The 11,848-nt window shown below is 38.7% G+C and overlaps 1 protein-coding gene across 1 annotated transcript; it reads left to right on the top strand.

The window, feature by feature from the left end:
- The first annotated feature begins 6,454 nt into the window (after positions 1–6,454).
- On the top strand, positions 6,455–8,147 carry LOC133631456 (uncharacterized). The gene is made up of 7 exons (XM_062023657.1): positions 6,455–6,481; positions 6,677–6,905; positions 7,003–7,196; positions 7,295–7,454; positions 7,579–7,685; positions 7,778–7,850; positions 7,950–8,147. The coding sequence occupies exons 1-6, from the start codon at positions 6,455–6,457 to the stop codon at positions 7,793–7,795; spliced, it is 735 nt and encodes a 244-aa protein (XP_061879641.1). The 3' UTR covers positions 7,796–7,850; positions 7,950–8,147.
- Positions 8,148–11,848: the final 3,701 nt, after the last annotated feature.

Genomic DNA, 11,848 nt, shown 5'->3' with positions numbered 1-11,848 from the left:
TATTTGCACAAGGCTTTTATTTATTTTTGCACCAGCCTGCACCAGGCCATTATTTGGTTACGGTACAAGGGTTACTGTCCAGTATTTTTTTTTTCGTACAAAAAACTTTAAATGTAAAAGCTATTGTAAACAAACAAAAAAACAAGAGATCAACTTGAGGTAGGCTATTAAAAGACAAGAGATCAACAAGGCCTCAACATGGCAGTAGTGCAACAATTGTCAAATAGAATACCAATACTAAAAATAAATAAACTTTTTTAAATAAAGCAGCCTACCGGGAAAAATAAAATTATGGTACCAAGTACTCAAGTATAAAACCCACCATCAAAACAGAACAATAATACTGTCACTTAAATAAAATAAAGGCTACAGTACTCCAAGTTTTAAATAAAGCAGCATACGTGATGTATCCACTGACACAAATTAGCATCGCGAGCCCGTTTTCCATCGATTGCCGACTGAGATAGTAGTTCTCCCTTTTTTTGTTTCCATTCTCATACACGTTTTGGGTCAACGTTAAACTGCCTGGCCGCTGCCAAACCAGAATTCTGCTCCGCATACTTCACAACCGCTAGCTTGAACTTAAAGTCAAACTTTCTGTTCTTCTTCCCCCTTAAAGTATTCCCGTCCATCAGTTCTGGTGTACCGGTATCCTGTTCATTCAACTCACTGCTACTGTTGCTTGCCATGTTGAAACTTTTCCTCATGGGTTTGTTGTTGTCGTTGACTGTGTGTTACGCTATATGCGGTGACCCATTGCAATATGTTGATTACCCAGAATCCCCACGTAACATCTGCTGTTACCGTAATTACCAGAAATACTGCACCTTTGCTTTTCCTTTTAGCTTATAAATTGGGCTTAATGAAATCAATATGATTTTAATCTAAATAATGCAAATAACAGCCCATGGGCGGCTATTTGGACATGGGCGGTTATTAGGAAGAGGCGGTTCATTCACAAAATGGGGTCAGAGCCCGGGCGGCTATTAGGACATGGGCGGTTATTTGCACAAGGGTGTTTATTTGGTAATATACGGTATGTATATATATATATATATATATATATACATATATATATATATATATATATATATATATATATATATATATACACAGCCTGGCTCCCGGCCTAATTTTTTTAACCCAATGTGGCCCCCGAGTCAAAAAGTTTGGGGACCCCTGACATAGAGGGTTAAAAGAAAGTGAGACAGTAGGACCCAGAGGACCCCTTTCACACATGCACTATTAATGTTACTTAAATAATTCCAGAATATCCAGCATTTATAAATTGATACAATATAGTGTCTTGTACCAAGGTTATGGGCCATTTCAGGTTTGAACTAAGCATTTGGATACAGTGCTGTACATTCCTCTATAATGATTTACCCCCTCCCCTGTCATTTCAACTGAAGGGCATGTGTTTAAAACAGCTCAAACATGAAGTAATTAATATTGATCTGCTAAAAATAAAATTCACCTGTTTCTTGAAGGAGGACAGTGGCAATATCCAGTCTCAAATTGTTCACAGCCGTAAGATGCGTCTCGATGTTAATCGGCTGCCCTTTCAATATTTTCTCTGCAAACTAAAAAAAACTTAGGTTAGCGTACAAGCATCTTATGATAAATACATAAACTAGCAAGATGCTAAGATCCATGTTTTTACTTTGAGCAACATATGAATATACGCAAGCTATTCTTGTTAACATCAACATTTTGGGCTACTTAATGGTACATATCACAAACATGTAAGAAACCAGGTCATGGATTTCTCTTATGAAAAAAAGGAATGACCTTGAGGTTGTCCACATTGTTTCAGTAGTGTACAGTACACTTACTTTTAAGGCCAGGACACCACATGATGTGCCATCTTGCTGGCGTGCATGGGCCAGGGTGCTGCATGCCCACCTTGTCACATTGCAGTCTTTCTTTCGCATAAAGGCCCTTAATGATAGAAATATTATTTGTAAAAAACTATTGCACCATTGTCGCAGCTCTTAGAGCTGCTTTTTCTCTGATGTTATAGTGCAAGTACTATGTATCAGACATCATCCTTTAATGGAAAAAAAATACCTTGTTGACTCCAGGCATCTCTGAATGTTCCTTTTAGATTCCCCCAATGGTTCCAAAAAAAGGCATCTCCTCTCATGTGGGTAGATGACCTTTGTATTTTTAACATGGAAACAAGATAAGTGAGGCACAAACCTACTATTGGACAGATTAATCTGTAAGATTGAAATGGTACATGAAAATTTTTTAGACTTCAGAAATGGCATTTGAAAGGGAGTTCAACCCTTGAAAGTATAGAGGGCCTTCAAAACCACTGATACAGATCTTATAAAAGCAAGATTTGCACAGTACTTCTCATCTCACCGTCAACATCCAGTGGTGGTGTTCATTCATTATTCCCACAAGGATGGGAATAATGAATTGGATTGAGCTGTAAATAAGAGGAACTAATGAAAATGTATTGCATAATCAAAGAAACAAATTCCATGTGCATAACAGTCCCCTATACATACTGTCCGGAGTCTTGGTAATTTTCCTAGCCAAATTGCCGTCATCGAAAAACTGTCGATGACACCAAACTTGTGTGCACTTGTTTTATTGTGGTTCCTCACAAGACAGATGAGGTAGGCATTGATTACCTATGAAAGATTGAAAAATAAATTAATTGTGCGTGAGACATGCAGTTCCATATGTTGACTGACTCTGTGTGTAAATGCTACATATATTCAGTATGGAGGAACAGTTATCAACAAATTTTGCCGGTCACCAAATTGCAATGTCAGAACAGTTACGCCTGATGCATAAAGTACACCTACAAACATTACAGCTTGCTTAAATGATATTGTTGCAATTCAACATACATTGATACACAATAAGGTAAAATCAACTATGATTAGTTTATTCAAATTTACTCTAGAGTTTAATCGAGAAAAGAAAACGTAAATTGTGAGAAGGTAATATGGCTTCCTATCAAAATCACTGGCAAATAAAAACAAACGCAGTAATATTGGTATAGATTTTTATTTATTTTGTGTTACATAGAAATAACACTGCACTTCTTCTGAATTGGAACATCCAAAAGGAACCAACTTTGAAACCATCATTTTCTTTTCTTCTGGAAACATGCTAAGAGACCAATAAGTTGTGTGTTTTGGATTGACACAGCAGTGTGTGTGAGAGTGTGTGTGTGCGCGTGTGTGTAATATATATATATATATATATATATATATAAATATATATAATGCACCCCCCACTGCAAGGAAAGGGCTATGATGAGTCACCAGGGTGAGTGTCATGTCTCTATGACCTTCCTAGCCAGAGATAGATAGGGGGTGCATTTTCAGGCAGCAGCCTGAACGTCCTGCCTGAAAATGCACCCCCACCCTAACTCCACTTCTGGTGGTCCAATTTTCACATGGTTTTCACTGTACACTGAGGGGCCTATGATGAGTCACCAGGGTGAGTGCCAAGTCTCTATGACCTTCCTAGCCAGAGATAGATAGGGGGTGCATTTTCAGGCAGCTATGGAAAATGCACCCCCATCATAACTCCACCTCTGGTACTTCGGGTACTTAACGTTATTTGTGAATGTTCAATTTGAAACTTCTTAAAACCAAATCAATAGTAGATATCAGTTGCATTCATTTATTTATTCATCCATCTACCCATGAGCTTCTTAAAGTTAAAGAAAATTTCATATTTTTTAAAATACGAGTATTGGATCACGACAACACGTCGAATGAAGCAGCAAACATTCGTTCTCCTTGATGTCTCTAAAAAAGTACATAGTGAGGTTTACTTTGGTGTATATATTCTTTACAGTAAGCTGTCAAGGTAGACAATTAATACTACTTTTTCGGGACAGCAAATATTCCAATATTAATTGGTTATTGTTTTCGCCTTATCTGATCTAATGACGGCGAAATCATTAAAGGCTCACAATTTTTAATCCATCCACAAGTAAAGAATACGTGGATTATTTCACTTTATGTACTTTTTTATGCCGAAAGAGGCGATTTCAGCCACTTGAATGACGGCGAAATCATTAAGGCTCACAATTTTTAATCCATCCAAAACGGCGAAATCATTAAAGGCTCACAATTTTTAATCCACCCACAAGTAAAGAATACGTGGATTATTTCACTTTATGTACTTTTTTATGCCGAAAGAGGCGATTTCAGCCACTTGAAAGAATACGTGGATTATTTCACTTTATGTACTTTTTTATGCCGAAAGAGGCGATTTCAGCCACTTGAATGACGGCGAAATCATTAAGGCTCACAATTTTTAATCCATCCAAAACGGCGAAATCATTAAAGGCTCACAATTTTTAATCCACCCACAAGTAAAGAATACGTGGATTATTTCACTTTATGTACTTTTTTATGCCGAAAGAGGCGATTTCAGCCACTTGAATGACGGCGAAATCATTAAGGCTCACAATTTTTAATCCATCCAAAACGGCGAAATCATTAAAGGCTCACAATTTTTAATCCACCCACAAGTAAAGAATACGTGGATTATTTCACTTTATGTACTTTTTTATGCCGAAAGAGGCGATTTCAGCCACTTGAAAGAATACGTGGATTATTTCACTTTATGTACTTTTTTATGCCGAAAGAGGCGATTTCAGCCACTTGAATGACGGCGAAATCATTAAAGGCTCACAATTTTTAATCCATCCAAAAGTAAAGAAAACTTGGATTATTTCACTTTATGTACTTTTTTTATGCCGAAAGAGGCGATTTAAAAGAGGCGATATCAGCCACTTCGGTGATTACAGCCGAGTTTAGATATACTTTTCGAGACGAGTGACGTAAGCGCGCTCCCGCGTCTGGGGGTGTATTCTATGGCAGGGGTGCGTTTTCAGGCACAACACCGGCGCTAATTAGCATACATTTCTCGTGCAGGTTGGCTGTTATAAAGTTTCCAAACTGACCAAAGGCCAACAAATGACTTCTGAAGAAGGGTGGATTTATTTGTAGTTTAGTTAAACAATAATTTGCCCCGTCAGTGATATGGTTTGAATGCTGCCTGAACGTTCCGAATTTGGCAGACACAGTGAGGACAATGCTGAGGAAAATTGCCACAAACAAAGTCCTGGAGCAGCTTGGCCTCCGTGGAAAGTCAGGAAAAGTGGCGTTTGAGGACTTGCCCCTTTACAGAATAATAAATACCCGGTAGTAAGTGTTAATAATAGGTTTGCATCTTTGAACATATGTTGCATGTATGCTCACAAGGTCGATCTAGCTGTTATTATTACAGTATTTATTCTAAAGGGAATTCTAAATTGTGCTGGTGATTGCAGAGGCATGCAGGGGTGTTTACAAGCAGATGACCACAGCTGAAGTGGATTGTGAGCTTGGAGAGGTCCTGAAACTGGCCACTTATCGAAAGGGAGGTTCAAAATTTGAGGTACGGAGAAGATAAGATATCCCAATTTTGAATTCCCATTTTATTGAAGTTCCACTGCATGTCTTTTGAATTTGCAATTATAACTACTTGCAGGAGAAGAGGAGGAATTAAGAGGGAGGACAAAAAAGGAAAAAGAAACAAGCAAAAGAACAGAGTGAGATGAGAGGTAAATGATAAAGTAATTATGCCAATGTTTTAATGTTATAGTTCCGTGTGTGCGATAATAGGGCAACCCATTTTCCTTGGGGTTTTTTTTATAGAATAAACACAATATGAAGAAGTTTCAACAGAGGGCTTATAAGCGTAGATGGGCTGCCACAACTAGGCATTTGAAGAAGCAATGCCGACAGTCAACTTTAGAATTAGAGAGTGATGATAGCGAGCAAGAGAATGACACGACATCAACTCCAGAAACAGTGACAAAGTACATGGATGCTGTGTGCAGACTAAGAATAACTGACTAACTGTATCAGGATTCATAAATAACTATTTGATGCAGTATTGAAATGGTAATATTATCTGATTGTTTTCCAGATGGCTCCTTCTTTTGTGGTCGTTGAGTTCCTTGGTGAACATTCAGTCGCTGTTGTCCCAACCAAATGGACAGAAGATGATGGAAAGGTTATTACTTTTTCTGAAAAGTACTGTGCATAGGTATAATATTGTAGCTTATTATTATTATGTCATTCATCATGATTATTTTATCTTCAGAATACCTTCTGCTATTGGCCAAGGCCAAATCCTACCCACTCCAGAATCCGGAAAGCTGAGATTCCTGACAAACAATTCTGGGAGAGGCTGCCAATTCGGGTTTTCAGGAAAACATTGACTGGTAAGGGAATATTGTCTAAGTCATATCATGTATATTTTAAACAACATAAGTTAAATTCATCTTGAGTCATCGGCATACTTTGAAATTTTGCAGAAGACTTTGACAAGGCCCTTCAATACGAAAAACAAGCTAAAATGTTTTCGAGCCCAGAAGAAGTGTTAACCAAACGGAGCCACATCACCCCTGAACGCTATAGAAACGATGAGGAAGATGTGTTTGATGCTGACGGTATAGTCACTTTTCAAAGACTGTTTACTTACAATACTCAAATACTACTCAGTGGTGCATACATTTTTTTGTCTTCGTTGGTTTAGATGAAGAGGAAATTCGGCCAAAAAAGAAGTGCAGAAAAGAGAAAACACAGATCTTCGTCCAGGCACCCCCACTGCCAGAGCTCCCAACCTTTAACTTTCCAATCTCCAGCGAGTACCAGACCACTTCAGCCAGTACCAGCCAATACCAGACCACTCCAAGGCATCCAGGCTGACCTCACAGCCCAGCGAGAAGCAGCACTTCCAGGCTCAGTCCAGACAGGAATGCATCCAGCTCAAGCCGGTACCAGACCGCTCAAGCCAGTACCAGACCACTCCAGCCAGTACGAGTCAGTACCAGACCGCTCCAAGAAGCAGCAGGAATGCCCTTGACAGTGAACGTTAGTTGGCTATTTAACTGTTGATAGGTGGTGTTAAACAGACTGTTACAACGGGCAGTAATACGAACTACCTCTTTGACTTTTGTTGTCTTTGCAGTTTTCCAGTTGAACATGAAAGTTCAAAATATACTTGAGAACCAGGGAGAAATTATGCGCATGCTGAGAGGGCTGGCAGCACAGTCTGTGGGGCCAGAATCTGTGGATGTTCAAGATCTCATTGATCAGCCTTTCGAGACTCTTGAGCAGTTCTGTGAACGGCTCGACACTGATCTTCTGCTCAGAAAGCAGCTGGTAATTAGTTTTAATTCCCCACTGCAAAAATATCTTGCTCAGTTATCAAAAAACAATTTCTAATCAAGTACAATATTGTTGTTTATTTATTTGTATAGATGAAAGCTCTTACTGCTCTTGGTGGGCAGAATTTGGCAGACACGGTGAGGACAATGCTGAGGAAAATTGCCACAAACAAAGTCCTGGAGCAGCTTGGCCTCCGTGGAAAGTCAGGAAAAGTGGCGTTTGAGGACTTGCCCCTTTACAGAATAATAAATAGTAAGTGTTAATAATAGGTTTGCATCTTTGAGCATATGTTGCATGTATGCTCACAAGGTCGATCTAGCTGTTATATTACAGTATTTATTCTAAAGGGAATTCTAAATTGTGCTGGTGATTGCAGAGGCATGCAGGGGTGTTTACAAGCAGATGACCACAGCTGAAGTGGATTGTGAGCTTGGAGAGGTCCTGAAACTGGCCACTTTTCGAAAGGGAGGTTCAAAATTTGAGGTACGGAGAAGAGAAGATATCCCAATTTTGAATTCCATTTTATTGAAGTTCCACTGCATGTCTTTTGAATTTGCAATTATAACTACTTGCAGGAGAAGAGGAGGAATTAAGAGGGAGGACAAAAAAGGAAAAAGAAACAAGCAAAAGAACAGAGTGAGATGAGAGGTAAATGATAAAGTAATTATGCCAATGTTTTAATTCAATTCAATTAATCTACATTCAAGTGCTGTCTTTGTTGTATTTGTGATAATTATTTACTTCCAGGATTTGGGTTTCCCTGCTTGGGCTGCTGCCCCCGCGACCCAACCTCGGATAAGCGGAAGAAGATGGATGGATGGATTTACTTCCAGGAAGAGAACCAAGAAGGGGCAGGATACACTGACGCGCACGACCAAGACCACTGCATTCCATTCCATTTATAAATGATAAATGGGTTATATGTCAAAGCGCTTTGAGTACCTTGAAGGTAGAAAAGCGCTATACAAGTATATACTTGTATAGCGCTTTTCTACCTTCAAGGTACTCAAAGCGCAATTGACAGTATTTCCACATTCACCCATTCACACACACATTCACACACTGATGGAGGGAGCTGCCATGCAAGGCGCTACCAGCAGCCATCAGGAGCAAGGGTGAAGTGTCTTGCCCAAGGACACAACGGACGTGCCTAGGATGGAAGAAGGTGGGGATTGAACCCCAGTAACCAGCAACCCTCCGATTGCTGGCATGGCCACTCTACCAACTTCGCCACGCCGTCCCCATTTTTGCATTATATAGATAGTACTTTATTGATTCCTTCGGGAGAGTTCCCTCAGGAAAATTTAAATTCCAGCAGCAGTGTACAAAATTGTAAAAAGTAAATAATGGGGGTATAAATGGAGACAAAATAGAAAAATATTACAATAGAATAAAAATAAAAAGCAACGATGAGAATCAAAATATAACAGTAAAATAAGAATATAACAAGGGAAACTAGGCAGTAGTGACCATGTTATGAAAAAGTATTTAACTGTTATTGTTGTATCACTAATAAAGAATTATTTCTGTTGAAATCACTATCACAAATAAAGAATTAATTCTGTTGAAATTTCTGTTTGAGTGTTATTCCTGACAATATAGCATAAAAACAGATGTAAATAGCATGTTCCTAAACAGTTCCCTAAACGTTCTTGGCTAACGTTCTGCTAACCAAGCAAGAACTCCACAACCAAACGTTCTTTGAACGTTATAAACGAACGTTCCCAGAACAATGCCACAACGTTCACATAACGTTCCCTTGTTACCTGGGAAGCAAATACGCCGCAACGTTAATTTCGGTCCTTCTACAATATCTATTTCTTCAGAATCAAAATGTCTATTCATACATCATATGTGGAGGGATTCAGATTTTTCCCGGAAGTGCACTGCGGCAGTTATTTTGAAGGGCGAGCGTCCTCGTTCACCATAGCGCGACATGTAATACTTCCGAAGTATTCCGTGGAAAATACAATTGTGATACGATGGAGAAATACCGTGAGTCATTAGATAAGGAGTCCATTCGTTGTTATCAGGAGCAAACCCGTAATTGATCAATAAGTCTGAGTGGAGCAGAGACCACGACATCTTCCCCGATGTCTCGCACCCGGATTTTGTGAACTACTTAATTGTTCAACCCAGCCCATTTTACACTTTGAAAGAGTCAAGGTGGCTATGGCGGCTTTGTTTGTGGATGGGTTTGTGACTTTTGTGTTTATTTAATAATTAGATTATCCCTTCAACTCCCCCCAAAATGGATTAACTCGCTGGAATAAAAAAGACGATATAACATGCATCCATAAACGTGGACGCATGTGGAAAAGTGCAATATATTTATCTGTACAGTAATCTCTATTTATTTATATAAATGTATATATATTTATTTAATATATATATTTATATATTATTTATATATATTTATTTATTTATATATAAGCACCTTATTGTTTTTTTATTATTTATTTATTTAATTATTTATTATTACTGGTTACTGGGGTTCAATCCCCACCTTCTACCATCCTAGTCACGTCCGTTGTGTCCTTGGGCAAGACACTTCACCCTTTGCCTCTGATGGGTGCTGGTTAGCGCCTTGCCTGGCAGCTCCCGCCATCAGTGTGAATGTGTGTGTGAATGGGTGAATGTGGAAATACTGTCAAAGCGCTTTGAGTACCTTGAAGGTAGAAAAGCGCTATACAAGTATAACCCATTTATCATTTATTTATTTATTATCCTGCACTACCATGAGCTTATGTAACAAAATTTCGTTCTTATCTGTGCTGTAAAGTTCAAATTTGAATGACAATAAAAAGGAAGTCTAAGACTAAGTCTAAGTCTAGTCTATTTGTATAAATTGGTCCTAGTGTGTGAATGTGAGTGTGAATGTTGTCTGTCTATCTGTGTTGGTCCTGCGATGAGGTGGCGACTTGTTGGTAAAATAATTATGTATATATTATCACACTAACTTTAGTATGCTTAAAGTCCATTGCTTTAGCTATTAGCTATTGTGCTCAAGTTAGACTTTTTCTAAATGTGTGCAAGGACAAAGACTACTTGTCTGAGGGGTGGCCTCAGCCGTAGATGTTATCTTTGTTTTAGCCCGCTAACAGCCAAGGACTTCAACGACCTCAACGAAGATAAGATGACAGCGTGCAGACAAAGCAGAGACTTCAAGGACCTCAACAAAGATAAGATGACAACAAGTCCAACGAAGCGGGGACAAGGCGAAATCACAAGGCCCCTAGCACATTCCGTCACGTATCGTGCGTCCTGGACCTGCTTTGCATAAAATATGTGACCACTCCTTTTAGAGGCGGCCTTTGTATTGTTGACTGTGGAACTCCTGAATAAAAAGAGGGACGCAAGAGCTGAACCTTACAGCGTAGGGCGAGACTGTGACTAAGGGTCCGGCTCCATGCGTTCTCCTCATGAGCTAAATTGAACTCTGTGTCTGATTGATTCCTTGCTTCTTGTCTGATTAATAGATGTCATCAGTGTTTGACTGTGATGAGGTGGCGACTTGTCCAGGGTGTACCCCGCCTTCCGCCTGATTGTAGCTGACCCCGCGACCCCGAAGGGAATAAGCGGTAGAAAATGGATGGATGGATCAGTGTTTGAACCCAACACTTGTCCAGGGTGTACCCCGACTACCGCCCGATTGTAGCTGAGATAGGCTCCAGCATCCCCCGCGACCCTGAAAGGGATAAGCGGTAGGAAATGGATGGATGTATAAACCTAGTGGACATGATGTCATCAAGACAGTCGAGAGTAATGGACTCAGAAATTATCCAACCCAAGTTCGACACCCTGGATAATCACGGATAACGAATCTAATGTCATATCAGCACACTATGACGGTAAGGCAGTATTAGGGGAATACTGTTCTCATGTCGCTTCAGTTTTGTTTTATGTGGCGGTTACAGTCCGGATGAGAGAAATGAGAACTATTTTTATTAATACAACTACTATAAAAGTTAGTCGATCAAGCGGGCTAAGTTCACACAAAGTGGGGTTGTTATTTATTTTAGATTATGCTTTACTTACAAAATGTTTTACCGGAAATAATCTGAACAAACAGGAAGTCACACGTCACATCTCGGTTGATTGTACCAATCCATGCTCGTCTTCGTCGTTAAATTTTGTTTTCAACCGCTTCCTTTTGTCCAGAAATACGTTTTGGAATGCGATAAAAGCTATGATTATATCTTCCACCTCGGCTGTGGAAGTTGACAATGGCACACGTCGTTGGCATTATCAATATTATTGGATAAATGATCGGCGACGAATCGTGTTTCGCTAACTTCCGCCCTGCAGTTAATGCACTGTGGGAAATGTAAAGAAAAAAATCCCTCCATCGCCTATTTTTTATCTATTTTTATTAAACTTTTATTTATACATTTCAAAATTTACAAACAATTGAGAAATAATAATCACAGTACAAAACAGCACCAGGGTGTTGTAAATTCAAAGTAACTAAAATATAATGCAATATATATATATATATATATATATATATATATATATATATATATATATATATATATATATATATATATATATATATATATATAATGCAATATATATATATATATATATATATATATATATATATATATATATATATATATATATATATATATATATAATGCAAT

This window comes from Entelurus aequoreus, linkage group LG16 (assembly GCF_033978785.1).
Source record: "Entelurus aequoreus isolate RoL-2023_Sb linkage group LG16, RoL_Eaeq_v1.1, whole genome shotgun sequence".
Lineage (NCBI taxonomy): Eukaryota > Metazoa > Chordata > Actinopteri > Syngnathiformes > Syngnathidae > Entelurus > Entelurus aequoreus.
Note: the sequence above shows the minus strand (reverse complement) of the source record. Positions and strands in the feature narration are given on the sequence as shown.